Source organism: Chelonoidis abingdonii, chromosome 7, assembly GCF_003597395.2.
Source record: "Chelonoidis abingdonii isolate Lonesome George chromosome 7, CheloAbing_2.0, whole genome shotgun sequence".
NCBI lineage: Eukaryota > Metazoa > Chordata > Testudines > Testudinidae > Chelonoidis > Chelonoidis abingdonii.
This window is the reverse complement of record NC_133775.1, coordinates 105,536,002-105,563,195: the sequence shown is the minus strand read 5'-3', so window position 1 is coordinate 105,563,195 and position 27,194 is coordinate 105,536,002. Positions and strand designations below refer to the sequence as shown.

Below are 27,194 nucleotides of genomic sequence, written 5' to 3'. Positions count from 1 at the left end.
CCTCCATGATCAGAACAGAATTCTCCCTCCTTTCCTCATCCCTCCCCGCAGCACCTACCTGGTTCCTAGTTAAAAACAACCCCTGCTCTTTTAAGCTGCATTTCTGGATTTCATGGCAATGCTGGCTAATCTAACAGTAAAAACAGCCATTATTTGTCTCTGAGGCTTGGGAGTCTGCCCAGCTCTGACACACACACACACACACACACACACACACACACACACACACACACATGTGTTCCTTTCGCCAGAGTGAGAGCAGTGCCTCTCCTCCTCCCCTACTCGGTCAGGGAGGGCTGGAACTTCAGGGAACAAGTTACACCTACTGCAACGTTCTTGCTAGCTGCTTTCAACCTGTGCTGCAGAGATTTCAGCCAGCAAAATCTCCTCTTGCTGGAACTTCTCTGAGCGTCTCCACTTCACAACCACCATGGATCTCCTGCAGCTTATGGAGTGCTGCACAGTGACCGGGGACTCGGCTGAGGGGGCAGAAAGACGATAAATTTCAGGAAAGGTCTTTCCTGCTGCAACAGGTAAGGGCACGCTGCTCACTGCTTTTGCAAACTCAAAATGACTCAGGGAGCCCTGTGCAGCAGAGTCTAGGGGGAAGCCCAGGGAGGATGGACAGATCTAGGATTGTCAGAAAACCGTGCTTGTATGTGAGTAAATAGATTTAACCTTCAATTTGAAACAAACAGCCCAAGCCTGAAGACACATACTTTTAGCAGAAAAAACACCAACCCAACCAACAACTTTTTGTTATTCTTTCATTCTTTCCCTTTCTCTTATCAGTCCTAGTAGGAGGAACTGTGAACTGGGCTAGGGAAAGCTGATGTACAATGTTTGCATTTGTTGCGCCGGGTTCGAGCAGGGCAGTAGCCTTTCATTCCTGTAAACTTTACCAAGAGTTCGGGGCAGACCGTCACATCCGGTGAATGGACTCCATACAGCAGCTCAGATTGGATCCCCCAGGGAATGCAAGCGAAACGAAAATGATTTAACGATGCATTGTGTGAAGGCTGTATCTACACCATGCTTTTCCTTATTATTTCCCTGTTACACTACCACGAGGGCCAGCTCTACTGGAGTGTGTACAGGAGGAACTGTAGTGTAGGCAAGGCACTGGCATTTTTGCTACCCTGATGGCTAACTGCACTCAGAGTGAATCTAGACAGCAAGGTGGTGAAAATGCCAGGGCCCCTCGCACCTTGCCTACCCTGGCGCTCACACGTCTGTCGCTGCAAAGGTGGGAAATGAAGGAAGAAGCTCAGCGGAAGCAAGGCCTCGGTGTTTGCTCTGCATTCACGTAGGCGTGGGCACATATAATGTGTGTGTGTGTTTGTGTCAATGCATGTATGATTCTTTGGGCATTTATGGAGACCTGATAGCAATCTACACTTAAATCCCTTCGTAAATGCAGATCAATGGACATGCAGCTGTTCTTTCCCCAGCACACATGTTGCACTGCAGATCAGGGAAAGAAAAGAAAATGGGGTACTCATGCACTTGCAGCATGGAGATAATATATGAAAGCCCTTAGCAGCAGCAGCAGCAGCAAGCAGGTAATTAACCTCTGGAGGGAATGAAAAGCAGACCAGGTGGAATGCAAGAATCCATAAGGACAAAGATCACCTCTCCAATGACATCTGTTGCTTGGGATAGTTAGAAAAAGCCTGGCTCAATGGAGCTTTCTTCTAAAAAAGAAATGCTATAACGTTTACAAAAGTTTGAAAACTTTATTTTTCCGTGATTCCACCAATTCACAGGTTGATGGGCATTGGCACATACACCGGTGGCAAGGCTGGGGCTGCTGTTAGGACTGTAGGTTAGCTCATAGTTATCTGGGCCTAAAGTGGTTGAAAGTGGCATTGGGTCTGAGGTGGGAAGCAGAGGGTGTCTGTGCAGGTAGTATGGATGCTTCATGGTCCCAGCAGCATCAGCTGCAGTTTGCCGCTTAGAAGTCTCGCTTCTCCCGGCCACTCATAGATCCAGGAGCCTTCCATGCTGTGGAGGGGAAGACAGCCGGCCGGCCGGGTGACTGGGCTATCCAGCTTGCTAGCTAGTAAGGCAAGTCCCACTGCGAGGTCAAGAATGAAAAGCAAACACTTTGTATCCCACCTTTGAGGAAAGATGGGCAATATCAGCATTTAGTGTGATGCTGAAGTCATTTGACTTCTTGTTGTGCTACCTTATCACCTCTTAACATCCAGCACTATCTGGCTTATCTGAAGTAGTTCAGGGACATCAGACTTTGAGATAAATGAAGTTGGGGGTAATTGGGGGATCTATTGTGTAAAAGAACCAGTTTAAGATTTTATTCTGTAGTTACAGGCTTGATCTATCCACTGCCCTTGTTTGCATCACCTACACACGCACACAACCCCATTATAATCCTGAACATTCTTTTTAAAATGAACCCAATCTGTACTCTCTGCAGGGGCCATTCTTTTCCAAAGCCCTTCCCACCTGCTAATATTTTTACTCTGAGGGAACTTTGAAGAGGAAGCTTTTGCAGAAGCTGCTGGGTCTCCTGGCCCTTTAAACAAATAAGCATCATTCTTGGCGGGAAGGGGAAAGGAGTAACTAACTCACACCTGGAATCAAACATCTATTAGAAACCAATTCATTTTGCATTATGCTCAGTGGACTCTTGGCTCCAGTGCAAGTCACACAGGATCATTGTGCCAACCAGTTGCAACCAAAATGGTATTTTTGTTGTGAGCATGTGTTTATTTGTGTTCACCCCTGTGCATAGGTGGGGTGTGTGTGTGTGTGTCTGTGCATATATCAGAGGGTATTTGTAAATCTCCATCAGTGCAAATGCATAATAGGATTAAGAAGCATCAGACCTTTTTTTGGAAAAGCCAGTGCTCCATTGTCCTGTTAGAAGTCTGATTAGCGGAAGAAGCAGTTTGTCCTCTCTGCTGCGGTTTTCCTTGGCAGGCGGGCAGGTTTGTTGCAAAGAAACTTTCCTTCCTGGTTCTTGGAAGAAAGAGCTGGGTGGTGTTCAAAGAGGACAGAGCAGATTGTGGGGTATTTTTAGGAAGCAGAAAGGTTTGTAGCTAGGAAATATTATGGGCTGATCATGGTTTAGCTAGAAACTGCAAATACATTCTTTATGTAGAGACATTGTAGATATAGTAGGTATGTCATACTTAACAGGTAGGCAGAGACTGCATTATAGTTATCGCTATGTAAGATACTTATATCTATTCCAAAGCAAAAGGATGTAGAGAGAGTGTGAATAGATATTTACTGCTCCATATCGATCTACTCTGGATAAATATTGTAGGTAGATGTCTACACTTTAAAAGCCTATCTTCAGTAGACAGTGTAGAGAGAAGTCCCGAGGAGACACCTCTTGCTATTGTAAACTGAGTTGATAAGATCTCATTAAGACAAAGTGTGTCTGTGACAAGCAGCCCATTGTGACTACCTGCAAACATACCAATCTCTACGGTTAGCTTGCTGTCCCCATCACATTTGTCACCGATCACACACTGTCATATACCCAGATGGTGAACTGTCTGGGGTAGGGACCATCTGTGTTATTTGCTTGCACAACATCTAGAAATACACCTCTACCTCGATATAATGCGACCCAATATAACATGAAATCGGATAAAGCGCAGTAAGGCAGTGCTCCGGGGAGGCCGGGCGGTGCACTCCAGCAGATCAAAGCAAGCACGATATAACGTGGTTTCACCTATAACGCGGTAAGATTTTTTGGCTCCCAAGGACAATGTTATATCGGGGTAGAGGTGTAACTAACGAGAACGATAGTATTACAGCTCTGCTTGGGGAGACGATCCCCCTGCATTTACTAATGGCATGCAGGCCTGGTATTTTAATGGGCTATCTGGGCAGCTATACCATTGACTGAAACATCTGCCCTGTGGAACTTTGCAGCGCACATTTCTGTGGAATGGATCCCCAGAGATCTGCCAGTGAACCTTTTGCAGTGCGCAGCTGAATTTGTTGACTCATCCCCATTACCCTACTTTACACACACACTCTGAACTCAAGGAAGCGTCTGGAAGAACCAGTGCAAAGGAGTCAAAGCTGCTGTAGACTGAGCAGATAATTGGCTTGATGGGGCACATGTGTCATGGGACCAGAACTAACAACCAGCAGGTGAATTAGGTTGCTGACAAAGAAAGTGAGCAACGGAGATGGGTTATATAAATTCTGTTAATCAAATGATATCCCTGGGAGAGCATCAGAATTCTCTTGTGAGTCTGTTTGGGATAGAGAGGCTGGGAAGGAAGCGTAAGTGCTAGCAGGATTTCTCCACGGCAATCAGGAGGTGCAAATACAGCATATACGACGCATACCTGAGCTAGCTGTGATCAGGCTAGCAGCGTAGCTGTGGCGGCACGGGCTAGCCCCCTTAGTGCATGCTGAGGGTCACTGGAGGGAATGTACTCTGATCGCTCTCCATGCCACCCCATACCCTTGCCGCCACGACTAACTTGCTACCCTGATTGGTCAAAGCTAGCTCAGGTATGTCCACACACGCTGCTGTCACACCTCCCAACTGCAGCGCAGATAGACATGCCCTGGGTTCCAGATCCCTTTTCTGGGGCCAGTCCTGCAGGCAGATGGGAGCTCTGTGCCTAGGCAGTTGGCAGGAGTGACTCCCAAAAGATTCTGGACAAGTGGCTTTTAAATAAAAATAAAGATGAAATAAGGTGTTAACAGCCGAGCAGAGAGAGGCAGGAGATAAGTAGCTTATGTTTGATGCAACAGAGAAAGGGGACTCAGTAGCAGGTTGCAAACAGAAGCGTGACATACTCAATGTGATCAGCTAAGAAAGTTATCTTCGCAGCAGTGATTTGAATGGATGTGAGTGGCTTGAGATTGCATTTGTTAAGGCTAAAGGACGTAGTAATAATGGAGACAACAGATGCTGAGCGTTTTAGCTGTGTGGACAAATCAGAAAGGCCATAGCTTAGAGCTGTTATGCAGGAAGAATCAGCAAGCTTTAGACACAACCTGGATGTGAGGCTCTAGCCAAGGGAGTGCTATCACCTCAACCAATTCTCATAGGACTGAGGAAGGTCCTCTGGAGAATAAGGTAGCTGTTGCTTAAATTAAATACCTCCCTAGTAGGGAGTCATTTATCCACTTGCAGGATGTTCAGCATATCAGGAACAATTATTTAATGGGTCATTCCAACCTCCGTCATAAAATGCACACGCACCAGATTTTAAATGATCAGCCATGCTGTTCCTAGCTGTTTAGCTATCAGGAAATGATTTCCAGTGCTCAGACCAAGCTATTTTAAAAACGCTGCTTATGACTGAAAGGCTGTGGAGGGTAGCGGATTGTTGTGAAACTAGCCATGCTCTTACAGGGGGAGGGATAGCTCAGCAGTTTGAGCATTAGCCTGCTAAACCCAGGGTTGTGAGTTTAATCCTTGAAGGGGCATCTGGGGATTGGTCCTGCTTTGAGCAGAGAGTTGGACTAGATGATCTCCTAAGGTCTCTTCCAACCCTGAGATTCTATGATTTAGAGGGATGCTGTCCAGTCAAGTCTGCCCCAAACACACTTTCACATGACATACAGCATTGCTGACCCCAAACACTCAAAAATCTCAAGTCAGCCCCCCATAAAAAATCACAAGATCGGCTTAAAAATCATGAGATAATAAAAGTAGGGTAATTTTTATTTGTCTTCTGGTGGCATAGTGCTTAGGGTCACATTTTCAAGTTTTATTTCACAACTATGAGGGCTGGAAACTTTCTTTTCTTTTAAAAATGAAAACAGAGATTCTCATGTCAACACATGAATCCAGGAGCTGGTGCTTTAAGAAAAGCCCCAAATATCATGAGACTATGATAAAAATCATGCGAGTTGGCAACACTGACACCTAAGACTAATAGAAATGGTTCCATCACATTGTTTTTATTTTTTAAAGTTCAGTGGAACCCTTTATTAAACAGCAACAACCTGCCTCTTTAGCCCTGGTAACTCAAACATGACAGGATTATGCTAGTGCAGGAGCACAGGGCAGTGAAACTGACTAGAAACCATCTAGCCACGCGATCAAATTGACCAGCCTTTTTAACACTGACCAAGCAGAGAAAATAGCAAATTGTAAACAAACAGCATGAATCCTGAAAAGCAAATCAGATTTTTTTTCAAGAGGGTTCAGCGTTAATCAAAGGAGGTGTTAGTGACATGGATAAATGTCCTCTTTAAAAATGCATACTTTTTAATCCTACATTTTCTATATTGAACAACAGTAATTATTTTCTGGTTGATTTCATTTTGCAATGTTTGGCCCTAACTGAATTTCTTATGCTGTGTTCCTGTTCAGGTACATACTGAGCTAGGAGAAGGTGCATTCCTAGAGTCCTTCCCCCCTCAGGTTTGGCTCCCACTTTGCTAAATAATTTGCTCCCTTAGCTCTGTCCCGTCTTCCTTTGTGACCCTTGCACTTTAAAACCACAATAAAACTGACCCTGTCATTTGTAATTTGAGCAGCTACAGGGCTTTTCCCCCCTTACAATCTTTGGCGAAGAGGTAGGCGTGGGTCTACCTGTTTGTCCTGTGAGAAGTCTTCTGGCCGGACTTTGTGCAAAGTTTTAAACAGGTGAGTGGGAAATGAAGGGGAGGCGCAGGGCAGGGAATATATGACACAGGGTGGGTAGATATCCTGCAAGAAATAAAAAGCGGGGGGAGGTACTGAGAATGGGACTCCTAAATCAAGTCTTTCCTCCAGGTCTCATGGAAAAAGGGCATTTCTAGGAGCAGAGTTCAGGTGGTAAGCAGAGTGCATTTCTAGGAGCAGAGTGCAGTCCAGGCCCTTATGGTAAAGAAAGCAAACAGAAGGTTTGAGCAGACCCTGTGATTTCCTGGACAAGCACACAGTAGTTCATACCTCTGAGGATTACAGTGACTGACTCCCCCTGACTATACACCTGAGGACCACAAAGTGGCTACGCAGATAAGGCGCCTCCTTTCTGGGGGTGTGGAGTTTGAGACACCTAGGCTCAGATCCTCAACAGTATTTAGGTGCCTAACTCCCATGGGCCTGATTTTTCAGAGGTGCTGAGCAGCCTCCATCCCAGTGATGAAGCTGTGGGGGCTCGACCCGTTCAGATGTCAGGGAGGTCTGAGCAGGGCGCCCAAAATCTAGGCACCAAAATGAGAGGGGCCATGACGTGCATGTGTCATACAGTGGCAAGAGGTGGAATAATGCGATTTACAGCTTGACAGTCAGGGATCCCTTGTGAATGTTGTGGGTCTGCTGGGAGGTATCATTACTCTGCATTGCACTTACACCGCAATAGAGCTTTATTTTTAATGTCTAAGGCTAAAAAAGAGAGAGTGTTGGGGACTAGAGTTGGTAAAAGAAACATAGGAGGGGGGAATCCACAGGAAACTGCCCTCTTCGTCAACATTTCTCTCATTCGAAAATATTCAAGGCAGGCAGCAGAAATGGGGCTCAGTTCATCCCATAGACTGCAGTGGAGTTCCCTGAGGGATGACTTCAATTCAACAGCTATGTTCAGTGTTAACTTGCATGAGGTGTTTTTTCCTGCTTCTCTTGCGGGAGGAATGGAACTCAGGGAGTTATCTGGCCCTCACCCCCCTCCTTTCTGCAAGGCTACCCCCACTTTTCTGAGGCACCTCCAAAAAGCAGACAAGCTCTGTACACCGCATTGTGCCTCCCCTTGCTACTGCAGAAGCACAAGCTAGCATTACTCTGGGAAATTACCAGAGGCAGTTCACAACTTTTCTTTATGTCAAATGCTTGCTGTGAGCCACACAGGGTAACTGAGCCTGGCATTTATCATGCAGCTATTAGTTATCATTTTGTTTCCACATATCAAAAGGATTTCTCCCTCTGAGCCTCATCACCGCACCAGTCTCTTCATTTCGATTTGCCAGACTCCTTGGATATGCTTTTAATAGAGAGTCTAAAATGGGATATTTAATTCAGGTTCACCAAGATTGTTCCTCAGTTAAAATGTAGCCTGACTCAAAGCATGATAGAAGGGTTTACTAGATACTTGAGTCTATAAGATTCAACCCTTCCAGGAATTCTGATCCCCTCTTGGTCCTCGTGAACGAAGCTGAATCACCGAGGAATGATCTCTTGGCATTTAGGTTCTGGCACTTTAACAGGGAGCAATGTACAGAATGGTAGAATCCCTGCAACTGTCTGTGCAGGGAGGATTGTGGAAGCAGAGCACAGTAGTGAAGACTGTAGTGCTGTCAGGCCTTCTGCAGGCAGAGAGCAGAAACACATCCACCTCCCATGTGCGCCCAGGTAAAGACCTCAGGAGGTAAACAGATCCTGAGAAGGGAAGCAGGTGAAGGGCAGAGGATGTGAGTTTTGTCTGCTGGGCAATAAACAGCTTCCCTGGGACTGAACGTGAAGTGCCCGCTGTATGTCTGGGACTGAAAATCATGGTACAGGGTGTGTGATTTAACCTCCATTGACAATTTTTGCCACAGCCAGGTGTACAGCCCAGGTCACAGTATTCTTGTGTCACTTCTTGAGTCACTGCTCTGAAAGACATGGAAGGGATTTGTTTTTCTTGCTTCCTGTAGAAAATAACCTGTCGAAAAGAGTGTCCGTTTTGAATATTAACATTTCATAGAGAATAATGTCACTCCTATAGAATCCTACAGGGTAATCAAATCATGGAAAGGATTTCATTCTCTATTAATCTATAGGCAAAACCCAGACCCTGTGCCGGACGCTACACCTAAATCATGATTCAGGGATCCCTGAACTAGGCAGCAGAAACCTCAGAGTTATGTACTGCCCCTCACCTTAAAGCCTCTTCTCCCTTAATGCCCTACTCCCTCATCAGGCCAGTGCAGTACATCCTGCACACGATTTCCTGTTTATTGTGATATTAAATTCAGTTTATTTTACACCCTTCACATACACAGCCTAATCTGTAGAGTTTCAAAGTCACAGAAACCTCCTATGGTTCTGCAGGGCCTTACTGGTTCCATTGCTGTAAAATTCTATCGGTCTTTTCCTAAAGGGTTTTCTGCTGAGTCCTAGGATGGGCCATAACTAACCAGTTTTGCTCCCATGGGCAATTCATTTTCCCCAGCTTTCTGGCTTAGCTTTGTCAGTGCTTTCCTAGGTGTTGTGGTTCCATCTCTGAACTGTTTTTCTTGTGAGTTTAGTCCATGTGAAAGGTATCAGGTAAGCAGTTCCAGGGACAGAAGTCATGCCCGAGCATCAGCAGTGTTGGGGAATCAATCCTTTTGCTTCCCATCGCATGTGATCTGTAGAAACCTGATCCACAAGAGTGAGAGGGTAATCCCAGCTGTGAGCCCACTGACCTCTGCTGACATTAGGGTGCCAACAGTGGCGGTGGTTCTTCAAATGCGGACACCTGTCCACTGGGACCTGGTGACTGGAGAGCCACCAGATTCATTGCACATAAAAACCTACCAAACAGCTAATAGCTAATGGTAACTTTTGGTCATTACCAGCCTGGGCTTGATTTAAAGCAGCAACAAAGAAGGCAAATGCTCTGTTTCCCATTACCAACAGCCTGTGAAGACCTTCCACTTCTTCAGGAATGAGAAAGAAGGGGACCAGGGAAAACCATAGTAGGTGTTGGAAGGGAAGGAAATGCAGCCTAGAGAAATCAGATGCAAAATGGCCACCTTATGGCTGCAGTTGCTTGTTTCCAACTCCCAGAAAAGCATGCTGGGAAAGGCTCCTATAAAAGGGTGAACGTACACTAAGGAGTTTAGTAGCCATGGGACAGTCACAGTGACTATAGCTCATAGGAAACCGCTGAAGCTAGAAATCTGAGTGGATGCATCTTGAGGATTTTAGAGCTGGATTCTGAGATAGTTAACGTTTTTTTGCGTTCAGATTTGTTTAAAAAATCTGCTGCTTCCTATGCTTGAAGTTTAGCACCAATGTACCGAACCCTAGAACACACAGTCTCTTCATAACAGAACATTTCTTTTAAGAAGGAGGGAGTGAACTTTAACAGACTTGCAGCACATCATATCTTAAGGAGCGCCATATTCTATTCTATTGTATTCCATGCTCCTCTCTGCAGTAGCTGAGCACCATCCAGTAATACATTAACCAACATGATGACACACCAGTCATCTGTTTGTTTTCTCATCCTCTTTTCCTATTTCCACCTACCCACAAAAAAAAAAATCTCCAACTAGTCCCACTTCATACGCTCTGAGATCTTTGCTGTCTGAATTATATGCAAGCTTTGTAAGAGAAACAAAGTCCTCCCAGGATGTTTCTGGTTCCTTTCCCTTCCATCACATTACCTAAGTAAAGAATGCCCTCACACTTGGAAGATCCAGGTGCTGGCTTCCTAGGGTGACTAGATGTCCCAATTTTATAGGGACAGTCCAGATTTTTGGGTCTTTTTCTTATATAGGCTCCTATTACCCCCCTTCCATGTCCCAATTTTTCACACTTGCTGTCTGGTCACTCTATGGCTTCCAGAAACCATCTGACTGAACCTACCAATGTGGCTAAAGCCTAAACCTAAAGCCTACCCAGCATTGAGGAACCCAAGGTGCTGTGCCACACCTGAAGGGAGAACAGAATAAATGAAAACTGCATTGAGTCATCTCCTTGCACTGGAAAGTTAGAGCTCTAGTGCAAGGGAAAGGATGGCCCCATAACACTTCATTGGAAGAGGCTGGGTTTTTTAATAACACTGATACCATCCGCTCTTTAAACTCTATGTATCTCCTTACTCCTGCCCATGAATAAACCAAAAGACAACCTGAGGGTGTGACTAGGTTAGGAAAATAAGAGCACAGCAGTGTTATTCATGCTATGATTTTCCTGCATGCTCAGTTTCAAAGTTTCCCCTTTTGGAAAAGTCCAATCAAATTTAATAAGGAAGACACCAATGGGTGCCATCAATATTTAGTCGGGGTTATAGAAATTACTCTGCAAACCTATTGAATTTGACACAGGATGTTCTCCTTTCTATAGACTTTTAAAGTCACTCAATAAAAGAGATAGGATTCTCCATTCAATTCTATAGAATGGTTAAAAATAACCTCAGAAAGATTACTGTTTTCCAGTAAATTCTATAGGGCTTTGTCCCAAATGAACCTTAGCTTCGTAGTTCTCATAGTGTGGTCCATGAATGCCTTCTTTGTAATTCGCAGAAAGGAATTTTCAGGAGGAATAAGCAGTGAGAGCATGGAGTGCTGGAAAGGCAGGTGGGTCCATGAGTAGTTCTCTTAGGAAGTGGTCAGCAGAACGAAAATGTTAGAGAACCTCTGGCTTCAGTGACTGGGCTTCCCTTGGGCCCACATGTGGGAGAGTTTGAAAACAGGGATTATTGTCCACTCACAAAATGAAAAGGGGGAAAAATCTATAGGAATTTCATTGCTATTTCAGGAGAGCAGGAAGGGACCATTCTAGTATTGGCTAAGTGCAAAATTCTGCTGTCACATTTGCAAACACAGCTTCTATTGACTTTAATGGGAATTGCACACACACACACGCGGGGTTAGAATTCGGCCACAGTTATGTATGTAAAAATAATATCAGTGGTTGCGCACGCTGAGATAAGGGTAATTAAATTGACTGCTTTAGGGCATAGGTTAATAACGGTTGGAGTCAGGAGGAATGTTTTGCCATATGCTAAAGCATTAGGCATTGGCCCTGCCAGAGAAAAGATACCAGACATGAAGGTTAATTGTCTGGTGCCATTTGGAAAATCCTACCTTCTCTCTCACTTTTTCTTTTATTGCTGGCTCACTCTCCTCACGTGTATAGTATGAGACAAAAAACTCTTCCTGCTTTGCAGTCCTGTGGGGGACACACACACACTCAAACACACCCTCATGTCTTCTTTCTAGGTTCTACCATTAAAACGTTGTGAAGGAGCAGCTTCAGACAAGTCCCTACACGTTGCCAGACTCTTTCGCTCTCTTAAGTAGCAAACAGATCTTTTAACACAGTGCTCAGACTTAGAAGAAACCGCACGTCTCTCTTGATAGATTAGCCTTGTCCTCCCAGGACTTTTTTAAGCACACATGTGTTGCATTGTTTGCTCAGAACTCAGTGAGTGTTGAGTTTTTTGGAACTGAAATAATATAGTAGGAAAGATTTTGACAGCTCTGTACCAAATCCACATGACATTGGCTTTTGCTTCTCATTCTGATATTTGCACTTCCCTGTGACCCATGCTACATATGCAATAGCTAAACTTCAGTTGTCTTGTTCCAGAAAGGAAGGCGCACCAGTCAATTAGACTGCTGGATGACAGACCTTTACTTATTCATGAAGGCTGGGTGTGAATGATAGTATCTAGTGGACGGCCCTTTACTGGCCATCTCAGCAAGAGAAGCTGACATACATGCGCACAAACTTGGTTTGGTTTAACTAGGAAATTGAACCAGTCCCGGCTTTTAAAGAGATGAATCTTGAAAAAGCATCTGGAAAAACAAGTCTTTCTTGTTTAAATTAGTAAGGTGCCAAACAAGTGGCAGGTACTTGATATGCAATTTGAAGTTAAAAGAGGAAGGGACAGTCCCAGAAAGTGATCTCCTGGGATATCCAAGAGAAGTAGAGGCACGTAAAAATATCTTGAATTATCAGTGAATATCCCCAGTTTCATCCCCTATGCAAAGAGAAAAGCATTCATCTAGCTTTATAAAAAATATCCTGGCCATTTAAAAACCATTGTCACCCTTGCTAATAACATTTCTCCATATTAATTACACATCTGCTGCCCTTAAGTCATGTCACAGTCACATTCATGATGATAATGTTATTAATCCACAGATTCAGGTGTGATGCTAGTGAAGGAACCTGGCAGCAGTGACAGTAAGATTGTACCTGCCGCAGAGACACTCGTGTCTTGGTACTCAGCAAGAGGAAGGAACCTCAGAAAGCACACAACAGCTCAACGAGTTTCAGTAAAATACGGGACATCGCCTCAGCAGGATTCAAAGAAAGACTGAACATTTATAGGAATAAAAAGGTCACCCTGAGTTGTAATAGCTATTGCTAAAAAAAGAGAGTTTTGGAAGGGACCGAAAACCTCACGCATCAGGGTTTAATGCAATCTCTAGCTAGTAGGGATTAGAATGAGATTAGGGCAGATTGTCCCACATCTCCCCACGGTGGAGATTCCATGAGGCACCTGGTGCTGGCCACCGTCAAAGATAGGACACTGGACTAGATAGACCAAGGTTCTGATCCAGTCTGGTAATTCCTGTGTTTCTATTTTATGACATTTGCTGGAGAGTGATACTGTTTCTTTAAATCAGGTCCTGCTGGATGTGAGCATAATGCCTAGTTCAATTACATCCTTACCTTGTGTTGCATCTTCTTTCGTGCTGTAACATGTGAGATTTAATATAACTGCCCCCATCCATGTTAGCTAACAGACTAATTGTTCGTTCTTTGCCTCCCTTCAGGGCCCAAGGAGACACCCCGCCTCACACACCATGGCCGTTGCTACAAAGAAGCGTGTCCTGAGCTCTGCTTGTTTTCTGATGCATTGTCTGGCCTGTGTGGGGAGCTCTGAGAAAGGCAACTCATCCCCCTTGCATTTTACCCACCCCTTTTATAACGCCACAATCTATGAGAATTCGGCTCCTAAAACCTATGTAGAGAGCTATGTCAAAATGGGCATTTATGTGAGGGACCCAGAGTGGGACGTCAGATACAGAATAGCTTCCGGGGACAGTGATAGTCTCTTTAAAACCGAGGAGAACACGCTTGGGGATTTCTGCTTCCTGAGGATCAGAATGAGGAGCGGGAACATGGCGCTTTTAAACAGGGAGGTGAAAGACAATTACATGTTGATAATTCAAGCCACAGAGAAAGCCTTTGCCTATGAAGCGTGGGCCAAAGTGCTGATCCGCATTCTGGACAGGAATGACTTGAAACCTCTCTTTTCACCCCCCTCGTACAAAGTCACCATCAGAGAAGACACACCTCCGAAAACTGCCATCACTGTGGTCAGCGCCACGGATGCTGACGTGGGTCAGAATGCAGAGTTCTATTATGTTCTCCACACCCGCTCACACTTGTTCACAGTGCACCCCACCAGCGGAGTAGTGATGACGTCCGGGAGGCTGAATGGTACATACCGAGGGAAACACCAGCTGCAGGTCCTGGCTGTGGACCGAATGCGAAAAATCTCTGAGGGCAATGGCTTTGGAAACCTAGCTAGTTTGGTGGTCCAAGTGGAGCCATCTGCCAGGAAGCCCCCAGCTATTACCTCAGTGACAGTGACACCAGCTGACTCTGCTGAGGACCTCCTCTATGCTACATTGTTTGTGGAAGCTAGTGGTTCAGAACCCGGGATCGATTCAGTTGATATTGTGGCCGGAGATCCAGGAAGGCATTTCAAAGCCATAAAATCCTTTGTTGGGAGCAATGAGTTCATGATTGTGTCGACCAAAGAGATCAACTGGTTGGCTAACCCCTCTGGTTTCAATCTAAGTCTGCAGGCCAAGGACAAGAGCAAACCACCTCTGTGCTCACAGATTAGAGTTATCCATATACCTCCTTCCAAGTATGTCTCTGCCAGATTTCAGCGGGAAGTGTACAGAGTCCAGCTCAGTGAATTTTCCCCACCTGGGAGCCAAGTTGCTATGGCTAAAATCACTTCAGTCTTTCCAAAACTGAAATATATTTTGAGACCCACTCCCGACAGCACAGGGTTTAAAATCAACCCTCAAACCGGGCTCATAACTACAGTCAGAACGATGGACTTCCAAGACCAGTCTCACTTTAAGCTTGAAGTTACAACGGCCAACAGTCAGGCCTACGCCACTGTTGCCATTGATATCATTGATTGCAACAACCATGCTCCGACTTTTACTCAGTCTTCCTATCGTGGCACCTTTGATGAAAACATCCCGCCTGGCACCAGTGTTTTAACAGTGCAGGCTGAAGACCATGACCATGGGGAGAATGGCTTTGTCACCTACAGCATAGCCAACAAGAAAGCAGTTCCATTTGTCATTGACCCATACTCAGGCATCATCTCCACCTCCACGCCAATGGACTATGAACTGATGCAGAGATGGTACCATCTGCGTGTGTGGGCATCAGACTGGGGATCCCCTTTCCGCCATGAGACTGAGGTTTACGTTTCCCTCATTCTGAACAACCTGAATGACAATGCCCCAGTGTTCGAGAAGGCAAACTGCAATGGAAGCATCCCACGGGACTTATCTATTGGGCACCCTGTGGTCACAATATCTGCCATTGATGTCGATGACCTGCAGCACGTAAGATACCAAATCATGTCTGGCAATGAGCTGCAGCATTTTGACCTGAATCCCGTCTCTGGAATCATTTCCCTTAGAACCTCTCTCAGAGATCTTCCTGCTGGGCAGTCACCACTCTATTCTCTGAAAATAACTGCAACGGATGGAGAGAACTATGCTTCACCTACATCTGTTAACATCACTGTGGTCAGCCCAGGCTTCCCAGTCCACATGCAGTGCGAAGAGACGGGGGTGCTGCAGCAGCTGACGGAGAATATAATGCACTCCATCGAGTCTCTGTCTCAGGACCAAGGCTTGGAGGAGGAAACCTCTGTGAACCTGTATCATGTGAATCATCATACACCTCAGTTTGATGACAACTTTCCAAGATCTATCGATATCATGGAGACTGCCCCAGTCAACTCAACCATTGTTGACCTTGCAGCTGTTGACCCTGACCCTGGCTTTAATGGCAAACTGGTCTATGTGATCACTGATGGAAATGAAGACAGTTGCTTTACAATTGATATGGAAATGGGTCTCCTCCAAGTTCTCTCCCCTTTAGACCATGAACGAACCAGCTTCTACATCCTTAACATTACTGTGTATGACCTTGGCACTCCTCAGAGGTCGTCATGGAAACTCTTGGCGGTGAATGTGTTGGATGCCAATGACAATGCTCCTAAATTCCCACCAGGTGCATATGGGGTGGTGATACCAGAAGATGTAACAGCAGGGACAACTGTAGCACAGGTGAAAGCAGAAGATGCTGATACAGATGACAATGGGAAGGTAAAATATTCCTTCCTAGCCCCCACTGATAAATTTGTCATTAACAGTGTCACCGGGGAGGTGACAGTGACTGGCCCCCTGGACAGAGAATTGTGGCCTCATTATGTGCTAAAAATAGAAGCCAGGGACCAGCCTAGAATGGGCCACCAGCTGTTTTCAGTCACTGATCTGGTAGTGACTTTGGAAGATGTAAATGACAACTCCCCACACTGCATCCCAGCCCTGAACCATGTGAAGGTCCCTGAGGACCTGCCCCTGGGGACCATTCTGCTCTTCCTGGAAGCCTTTGATCCTGATGCTGGCTCTGGGGGAGAGGTAAAATATAGTCTTATCAACAATGAGGAGAGGACGTTCCACATGGAGAGGCTGACAGGGGCTCTCCGGGTGGAGAAAGAGCTGGATTATGAGACGAGGAACTTTTACAATCTGACCATACAAGTCAGCGATGGCGGGAGGCCCATCTCTCGCTCTTCATTCTGCCACGTGGCAGTTGATGTCCTTGACGTCAATGAGAACCTACACCCTCCTCGCTTTGCCTCCTTTGTGTTCAGCGGCAGGGTGCAGGAGAACAGCCCCGAGGGCGTGTCGGTGATGACAGTAACAGCTCAGGATGGCGATAAGGGGAAGGATGGAGAACTCCAATATTTCATCCGAGAGGGCACTGGCCTGGCAGTCTTCCGCATTGAAGAGAATACAGGTAATGATGGGCCAGTGTAAGGGTATGTCAGGGGGCAAAGTGAAGATTGGCTTAAATGACATCCTGTGGTTGATCTGAATTTTGACCCACCAGAACCTTTCTGTATTCTGTTTTCAAAGTCCGTGGGCTCAGATCATCCTTGCTTGTGCAGGGAAGTGGAATGTGCAACCCCATGAGTTGGCAGGGGAAACTGCTCCCAATGGGAATTCACCAAAGTGTGGATCTCCTGCCTCCCTACGGGGTTTTTCAAGGGGAAGATACCTTGCAAGAGCAGCCAAAGTCCCATAACAGCCCCACCACCTGAAGCTGCTCAGGGATACTTGGGATTGGTGTATGTCCCAGACACACTTTCCCTGCCCGCTTCCTGGTTTTCATTGCCCACATCCAGGACTGCCTGGGCCAGCAGCAGGCCTCACAGCAGAGTGAGGTTTGCATGCACCTTGTTCAGCTGGACTGACAGGGTATTAATTCAAGAGTCACTTCAGCCATCAGGGTCTACAGCTGCAGCATTTCACACCTTTTTCTCCCCCTCCACCACCCAACAACCCCAAGGTATGCAAGCTTCATGTCTGAGATAAGCCATACCCCATGCACCAGATTCAGTGCTGAGACTCAGATCTCCTGCCTGGTAACACAGAACTGCTAATGGATCACACACAAATTCCAACCCAGAGTTTCGAAAGGGATTGCTGTGCATGTTTTTTGGAATTCTTGGAATCCATTGAAAGAGCTTTTGGTAACTCTCCTAGGTACAATTCAGACCGTGGGACCACTGGACCGAGAATCTACGTCTCACTATTGGCTGACAGTGTTAGCTGTTGACCGAGGTTCAGTTCCTCTCTCCTCGGTGACTGAAGTTTATATTGAAGTCACCGACATCAATGACAACCCACCCCAGATGTCGAGACCAGTCTTTTATGCCTCTGTCATGGAGAACTCCCCACTGAATACCTCTGTCCTTCAGCTTGATGCCAGGGACCCAGACTGCAGCTCTGCAGGGAAGCTGACTTTCCACATCGTAAATGGAAACCCTCAAGGGTTCTTCACCATTGACTCTGTCACAGGTAAGGACTAAACAGACTCAGTGCCTCCATCGTGCACACGGAGCGTTGCACAGAGCATACTCAGTGCAGGAGCGAGCACGGCTGCTAAATTACAGCTGGCCTCTGATGAAGTGGGTCAGTTTAACAGTGACTCTTTCAGATATCCAATTCCCCAGGTACAATATCTGCTTAGAGACTGATTGTCTGTCACGGACACTCCCACAAGTGGTCACAGTCTTTATCTGCAGCCGAGTGGCTCTCAGAAAGAAACAAGGTTGTTTTACCTCTTTGATAGCCTCAAAGAGAATCAAAGAAATTGTTTTTAATGTTTACAATCAACTGCCCCGCTGAGCAGTGTAAGCCAGTGGCAAGTGTATCAGCACCAGCAGGAAATATCCTTTTGGAAGGCACTCTTTGGTTGTAAAATAGAATGATCTCCGTATGACAGGATCAATCAACACAAATTCTGCTATACCTGGGGACTCCTCTGGTTCGCCAGTGCTGTTAGTGCAGTATTGACTCAGCCTGCTTCTGCCATCACTCCAGACTATATCTTTCATCCCAGCATTAGTTGCCAGATCTGTTAGAGCCTTCCAAAGCCCACTGATGCTTAGTGTAAACAGTTTCCCCAAACTATGAGAGTCTGACAGGGGGCCAGTCTGAAAATGAAAGCTCTGCCAGGCCTCTCACTATATCAGCTCTTGGGAACCGGGGAAAGGAGGGCAAAGACTCTGAGTATGAGATGGGGTTGAGTAAATGAATCTGGCATGTGCCGCACCACAATAGTGCAACAGGTTAAAGTTTTGAACTATGCTTACTTCCTTGCTCTCAGTATGCTACAGCAGCTGGATGTATCGAAAAGGCATGTGAACTAACAGCTCTTGGCAATGGGTGTTGCTCATCAGTCTTTAGTAACCCCTCCCCTGGCCTGTTAAGAAGGGGGACTGGTGGTCTCCAGATGTTGAGATATTGTAGGGTTGACCAGGTGGGGGGAGGGCAGGTATGGTACAGTATAGTAAATGGTTAGAACCTCCAGGTTTCAATAGAAACTCTTTTTGTACTCCCTGTAAGATGGTACTGTATGTTGGCCACAAATGGCGACATGCTGGATAGTGTTACATGGTGGGCTCTGGAGTCCTCCCACCCATCTGTCTTCTTCAGCAACTGCAGCTCTACGTTCCTCTGCACTTCTAGTAACTATTCACTCTGCTAGAGAGTTGCAGCATCCACGTAAAAACAGTATTTTAATTTTATGTTAAATAACCAGGCTAAAATCCAAACGAGCTGATTCACCTCTAAGGGAAATGTCTATACACAACCAAAAAATGTGTCACTCACATATAAGCCGTTTCCTATCCCTCTCTCTGTACTCTCCATCTCAGGGATTGTATGCATCTGATGAGAGGTCACCTTATCACTTGGTGGGAGGACTCTTCCTTAAACTCAGAGCTTGGGAGCAGTGAGAGGACCTGCTTCCAAAATTGATCTAGCTTCCTTTCTCTTCTCCTTTACTTGCATGTCACCCAAAACCAAAACGATTGCCTGGAAACCCTGGCATGCACCCCGAGGTTTACATGCAAGTATATACAGATATTAAAAAGAAGGCATTGATTGCTGTTGCCAGATAAAGTAACAGCTTGTCTAAATTTCTGGACTGTCGGCAGTTTATTGTTAACACAATGCTGATTTCACAATGAGGAAGGGAGTGCATTGGTTGCCCCACTAAAATGGCTTCAACTACAAACTTCTTGTGTCTCATCCTGAGGCTACCGATGGCTGAAAAGTGGTGGAAGGTAGAATGCTGCTCTTTGTCATCAGTGATGATTTACAGTGTGTTTGACATGGGGATCTACTTGACCATCTCAGGCCAGTGAACAACCATCATAGTTGTGAAGGGAAAAAACATTCACCAATGGGTGATTTTTACCTAAATTTAAAGAGAGGGGGAAAGGGCTCAGAGAAGTTTCTGGCACCATGAAGCCTCTAGTGCTTTTAACACACGCTGAAGAGGTTTTCCCAATATTCTAGCTCTTTATTCTAAGTGCTTTTTCAAAGGCAAAAACTGCCTCTCTCTCTTTCTTTACTAAATGGAGGAAAGACCGTGAAAGGTTCTAGAAGGGTTTAAATTCCAGAACCAGCAAAGCTCTAAAAGAGGTTATAAATGATCACTTCCAAATTCTACCACACTTACTCTGAGATCAACCCAACATTCAAAGACAGGAGAATATTTTGAGTGATTGAATTTGCTGAGGCAGAAGTGGCTGTGACTGGACATGACTGGGAGTCTTACTTTCTTTATGTTCTTTGGTTATGAGCTATGAGTAATTTCAAGTGGAAACCACAGAGTCTATTGTTGTTAGTCATGCAATTTTAGCAAATACTGAAGAGATGAGAGTTGGCACAAAGGTTTCAGAGTCATGAGCCAACAGCACACTCAGAAGGAAACTTCCTAAACTTGGAGAAAACCACAGTCTAGGTCGGGGGGGGCAAACTACAACCTGTAGACCGGATCCAGCCCATCAGGACTTTGGACCCGGCCCACAGGATTACCAGCCCTATTACAAAGCAGGGCTAAAGGGGGCTCCCAGCCTTCTCTGGCCCCCCGCCGCTCTCAGAAGCAGCCGGCACCACATCCCTGCGGCTCCTGGCGGAGGGCAGAGACAGAGGGCTCTGCATGCTGCCCTCACCTGCAGGCACCACGTCCCCGCCTCGCAGCTCTCATTGGCTGGGAACAGGGAACTGCAGGCGAGGGCAGCGTGTGGCAGAGTCGCCTGCCTCACCCCACCCCCAAGAGCCACTGCTGAACATGCTGGCCACTTATGGGATTTGACACGGGGCCAGGGCAGGCAGGGAGCCTCCTCTTAGCCCCGTTGCATAAAGATGCCATGTGCCGCTGCCACTCCAGAGCCACTCGAGGTAACTGGTGACAGGCCGGAGCCCGCACCCCAACCCCCTGCCCTGAGCCCCCAACCCCCGGCAGGTTTCAGTGTGGTTCCCTATGGACAGAGGGCCCCTTCCCCCCAGTTGTCATTTTGCTGGTGGTCTCAGAGAAATCAAGAATTGCAGGGGCCACAGAGGTTACACTCCACCTCCCAGTCCTGGAGAGAGGTTCCTCTGTTTGGAGTTGAGACACACTGGCAGACGCAGCCCACGCTGCAGCTATTCTGTGGAGCAACAGGAATGCAGTCTCTTTAAGTCATTCTCTCAAGCCACAAGGCTTTACAGGGAGCAGAAAGGGCCCCCGCGAGACTGATCCCTCAACAAGGGCTTCCCCAGACAGCATAGAGCTAGCATAAGGGACTCAACCCTGTCTCCCCTCTCAGCTACCTGAGAGAGGGTGACAGAGGGGGTAAGAAACAAAAGGTTAATAAGAAGAGGAAATAAACCCAGCGAAGATGAGAGCTTCCTGCCACTGGCAATGGAGTATCCCCAGCCCAGCCCAGCAGATGGTGCAGATGATTTTTTACGAGACATAGTCTTAGCTGGAAACGTGTGCAGACATCTACATTGGATTTGCCTAGTATTCAGAAGTCATTCTTTGACGTAAATTGTGTTCCAGTGTATGGGGAGTTTGCAGGTGGCGCTGTGCAGGGAATTGAAGATGTCGGCGTTACAGGGTGGTTTGGGTCACTTGTCCTATAGACAAGGAAATGTAGAATACATGGTATCCACTTTGCCTCAGAAAACTCATACCTTCTTCCCTTTCACCAACTACTCGCTCAGGCAGTTTCTTTTCCTCAGGAACACCCTCCACCTCTGAGCTGTCTGCTACTACTGGGTTCCTGCATCCGGAGGGGCTAGTGCTTCCACAAACCCATTTTTTTCCCTGTGTGTTTCTTTCCATGGAGGGAACGAGAAAGTCTTGCAGAGATGGCCCCCCCCCCCCCTCTTTAAACCCGAGTTCCTTCTTTCAGGAGACCAGGGCTGGGAAACATTCCTGAATGCATTCTCCTTATCCATCACCTATCAGCTGGGCTCACAGTGTGCAGATTTAAGAGTGCTTTGAGACATATGGGCACCTTATTCTCAGGGAGGAAAAGGTCACTTTCTGCTTTACTGCGGTGAGCTCTAATGGGGTGTAGTCTTGTAAGTTAGTTACATTGGCTATAAAAATCCCACAAATGCCTGAACAGGAGACAGCTGGCAGCCTGCTACCTCAGGATCAATGTGGTTTATGCTTAGAGGTATGAATAATTTTCTCCAGCTCTGCCTTTTCAGAGGCCATCCGCTACCATGGCATTCCCTATGACTTGCAGTAGCTGTGTGCCCTCAGATATGTCATGTCTTGTACAACACGTGTATAGCTTTGTCTTGGCTGAAAGTCTGGCAGTGAAGCTGCCTGTCTGTAATGACCCTGCAGCAAGCAGTGCCTGATGACATGCTCAGCATGTTGTCTCCTACAGACACAGTAATCAACGTCATTTGTGGGTCTTCAGACTTTGATTTAAAGAAGGACATCTGAGCAGCAATGTGGCAGTTGCTCATGGGCTGCTTTGGCATATAACATCCCCAGTCTTTTCCCTTCAAAAAAAAGCTGGCTCTGTGGCACAATGGATAGTGCATTGGACTTCTAGAGGCTAAAGGGATTCAAAGGTTCTGGGTCTGAGTCCCAGCAAAGTCACATTTTGGGGAGGGATAGCTCAGTGGTTTGAGCATTGGCCTGCTAAACCCAGGAGTGTGAGTTTAATCCTTGAGGGGGTCACTTGGGGATCTGGGGCAAAAAATCGGTACTTGGTCCTGCCAGTGAAGGCAGGGGGCTGGACTCAATGACCTTTCAAGGTCCCTTCCCAGTTCTATGGGATTGGTATATCTCTATATATTATGTTGGGCATTGTTTTAACCCAGATCTAAGACACCTGTTTTCTGTTCCATCCCACGGAGCACACCGTGCCCATCTGACTGTAAAAGATTTAGGAAACCACAGACTGTTCTAACATCAACTGTGCAGTGTGTTACATGATGCTGGCAATACTTGTGGGGTGGATTTTTTCTTTGTCACCTTTAAACAGAGGGCTGCATACAGTACTGACTTGCAAATGAGACTGGATTTAAAGTCCTTGTAAAAGCTGAAACCAGAATAAGTCTTGGGTTTCTACCTTCATGCTCCTGCAACAAGCCTTTACATGCTTGGGTTTGTTCCAGCTGCAAATCCTTTGGCTTTTATTACCAGATCTCACATTCCTGAATTTGACTCTTGGAATTAGGAACTGGAGACACAAGCCAAAGAGGTGCTTGTGAAACCACCCCTCGCTTGGATCACCTTTGTAGTGACCTCCATTGAGCAGTGCACAGGAGATACCTCTCTTCAAAGACAAACCATGGTTCTAAAGAACCCTGGAAAGCATTTGCTTCTTTCCAAATGAATTACAGAAGTGAAGACTGTTCACTCCTAATCAACAATATGCAGGGTAGATCTGATGGTGTCAGGAGTGACCTTGATACCAGGGAAATCATTCTCATCATGGAAAGCATTCACTGCTGACTTCATTCAAAATGCTGAAATCCAGTGCGATCATAATCTCACTTTGTATTCTTAAAGGAACAGTACTTGAGGCTTGTGGAACTCACTTTCACAAGACATCTCTGAGGCTAAGAGCTAAGCATGATTCAAAAAAAGGGCTGGATATTTATATGGAGAACAAGCACATCCATTGTCACATTAGATGGAATCATTTTACACTGGATAGACATTCTCATGCTTTAGGGAATAAGCTAACCATTAATGGGTTAGGAAGAAGTGTCCCCTATATAAGGGACTAGCAACTAGAACCCAAGGCTGCAGAGCCTGGAGCAGTTGATATTCCCAAAAGCCCCTAGGCAGCCATGCAGAAGTATAGCCAGGGAACAGCGTGGAGGATAGATGCCACAGGAAGTACCACCCAAGAGATCCAGAGTGACAGTATCATGAGGTTCTCTGAATGGCCAACTGCACCTACTTAACCCCAGGAAGTTGTCTAGGCAACCACACAGATGGTGGCCTGCTGTAATGCCAGACTTCACCTGGTCTTTGCCTCCATCCTGACTTTGACCCCCTGATTCCTGCCTCTTGATTCTAGCCCGGTACTGCCTCTCATCTCCAGCCTGACTCTGGCCCTGATTCCTGAAGACCTCAGCCCAGCTGTGACTGCTAGGCCAGACTGCCTGTACTCCAGTCCCTTACACCTGCTGGCTAGCTTTGTCCAGAATTGTCTACTAAGGGGTGGTTCTTGAAGTTTCCTCTCATGCGTGTGGTGCTGGCTGCTGTCAGAGAGAGGATGCTGGAATGTATGGACCCCTGGTTACTTCGAGTGTCCCTATGTTACTACTGAGCTAATGTCATCCCAGCTGTAACTTTCTAAGGACCAGTTGTACAGCCCTTACTCACCCTCGTGAAAATGTGTTTTCCCCCTTCTGGAATATCATATTATTTCCATATGAACTGTCTCAGGCAGCCTTCCCATTCACTGCCCAGGCTGTGCCACTTCCACAGTGGCTAGCAGGGGAACCGGGGCCTGCTCACTAATCCAGGTTCCTGCTCAGGGACACTCTAATCACCAGCCAAAGTCTGCATCATCCCAAACATTGCTGCCCTTTCCCTGAGCCTTTTCCTACTCCATCCCAATCAGGCTTCTGCTCCACCACCCTTCTAGGTAAACTCTTCCTTCAGGGCCAGGATCCCAGAACTTTCTCTCTACCCCTGGGTCTCCTCCTTTCCCTCTCTAAATCCAGAGAATAACTGCAGGCTTCTACACTGAGCTCCTTTCTGCTGTAAACTTCCTTGCTTTATACTAGCCCCACCTGTATCCTTAATCAGGGCTTTCTCATCAAGGTTCATTCTCCCTCAGATGTGGCCTACTGGATTACTTAATCCCACCTGGGCCACATTAACCCTTTGTGGTCTAGTCTGAGGTGAACATTCTGTCACAGGGAGATATAAGGAAAAAGGGGATTGTTAGATCATCTAGTCAGACCTCCTGTATGTCACAGGCCATTAACGTTCACCCAGTTGTCCCTTTAATGAGCCCAATAACTTGTGTGTGGCTAAAACGTATCTTCCCGAAAGGCATCTAGTCTGGATCTGAAGACATCAAGAGATGGAGAATCCACCTTGCCCTTGATAGTTCGTTTCAGTGGTTAATTGCCCTCACCATTAACAATTTGTGCCAAAAGAAAGAGGGAGAGGGGTCTAATGAGGAGGTGAAATGGGAGAACAGAAAAAAAAGAAAAAGAGTGAGGGAGGTAAGAAAGCACATGAAAGGGGGTCCGGGGGAGAAATGAAAAGAAGGAACGGGACAATATAAGAGAGAGAAGGGATTTCAGGCAAACTACCTCCTCCTTTTTCAGGACCTTGTGGTAAAAAACTCAGGTGCTCTTGACAGGAGCTCCCTGTTTTAACTCTTTGGGTTCTGCTTTTGCCCAAGCTGGGCATGAGATCAGAACCCTATCCCCAGCTCTGCCAGCAGAAGCTGTTGTTTTCTGTTGGCTGATCCCGATGCGCCGTTGATTGCTGCTCCTGTTCCAACATGCCTGGCTTTCTTTTTCCTTATTCTGACAGTGAGCAGGAGGCATTTTGTTGCTGCAGGCAGAAAAGATCTGTTCCCATTGCTCAGCACATGGGCTCGGACAGGCTGCAAGCACAGGGCTTGTGCATTCCTGGCCTTGCAAACTTTTCTTCCAGCTGCAAAAGAACTTTAAAGCCGATACAGTACCTGAGTTAGTTTGCAAGTGATCTTCAGGACCAGCCTGAAGATTATTAGGAGGAGGAGACAACCTAGGAGTAAACATGTTTGTGTTGGTTCTTGTCTGGGATTTTGTAAAAAGGCCACCCGCTCAATGATTAACCTGGGCAGTAAAAGCTTGAGGGAGTTAACCACTCCCATGGCATCTAACCTCCAGGTTGTGTGCAGGGGCTGAGTTGGCCTCTGGAGCTCCAGCCTCCTGGCTAGTGTGCCTTTCCAAACAGTGACAAGGTACCTTTACCATTACTGAGCACTGGGGCAAAACCAAGGAAATCGGCCCAAAAACCCAGAGTGGATTTCAAATCCCTTTAGAGAGCCTGCTCGGTGTTGGCCAAATGAGAAAGGAAAACAACAATGATCGGGGGAGGGTGCTTTTTTCCAGCTCCTAGGAGGAAGTGGTTCAAACAGCTGTGTGTAAACATCTCTTCAGGGCACAATAGCTAAGGGAAGTAATGGTTTTGCCTTCCACTCTAGCCCTCTGATTTCAGAGTGTGCGTAACAGAATGGCAACAAAGAAAAAATAGGTATTAATTCCATCTGGCTTCCCCTGAACTTCATGTCCGGTCTCAGCCTCTGGGGCTCCGAGTGCTCAGCTGCCGGAGTTGTGTGAACACACTTTGCATTTGTGTGCCTTGGCAGGCGTGCAGCACTACCACTCTGTTTGGGACTTAGAGCAATTAACCATTAACCACATGCGCTTTCTGGGCTCAAGGCAGGCTGGTTAACAAACCATGGAGAGGCATCACCACCAGCGACTGGGCATGGGATGGGGGGCACAGAAACAAGTCTGCCCTAGTGGAGCTTGCCCTGGGGTCAGAAAGAGAAGCCAATGGAAGAGGGACACCCTCCCCCCATTGTACACAGGAGTTATGGACATGAAGCAAAATCACCAGTGCTGGTGAGCAGGAGCCTCCATTATCCACAGGGAAGGTTTAGCGTGGACCATGATACTTCTATCATAGAATGATGATCAGCAGGACCGAGTCCACCCACCCTCTACTCCTTCATTTCCCAGTTACTGTGATGCTCAGCCAGAACCCAGTTTGTTTTCAGTTCCACCACCAGCCCAGCCCAGAGAAGGATCTCAGGCTAGCCTCCTTTTTGTGACTAACTTTCTACCAGTGTGACAAGGTGGGTGAGGTAATATATTTTATTGGGCCAACTTCTGTTGGCGAGAGAGACATGCTTCCGAGCCACACAGAGCTCTGCTTCAGGTCTCGCAAGCTTGTCTCTCTCACCAACAGAAGTGGGTCGAATAAAAGAGATCACCTTAACCACCGTGTCTCTCTAATATCCTGGGACGGACATGACTACAACTCCACTGCATACATTTCACTCATGTTCCCCCTTTCACATCCACTTACCCACCTGGCATCCACCCAGCTATTCCCCCGTAAGCCATTGCTACAGGATTCAGCAGCCTCCCCAGGCGCCATTGCTTATGACTCAGCATTTAGGCCCCGATTCAGCATGTGCTAAAGTGTTTTGCTAAATCAGAGACTTACTTGTTCTCATGGATATATTTGTTCCTGCCTCACCGTGGGGGGAGACTTAGATGATTTCTTGAGGTCCCTTCTAGCGCTACATTTTTATGATTCTATGACAAGGGAAAAGATTCAAAGATTCCTTGATTGCTGTCTTATTGCTTCTTGCTCTTCTATCTCTGCTCAGATGTAGAAATGGTGATGGGGTGTGGGAGGGCGGGAATCCATCACATGTATCCAAACG

The 27,194-nt window shown here is 46.5% G+C and overlaps 1 protein-coding gene across 1 annotated transcript in view; it reads left to right on the top strand.

Annotated features, from left to right (window-relative positions):
* The first annotated feature begins 315 nt into the window (after nt 1–315).
* Nucleotides 316–27,194, top strand: part of FAT2 (FAT atypical cadherin 2) — a 77,206-nt gene continuing 50,327 nt past the window's right edge. Inside the window, 3 exon segments of the mRNA XM_032771750.1 lie at nt 316–533; nt 13,411–16,705; nt 17,455–17,769. Coding sequence (XP_032627641.1) covers nt 13,441–16,705; nt 17,455–17,769 — 3,580 coding nt within the window. The 5' untranslated portion in view covers nt 316–533; nt 13,411–13,440.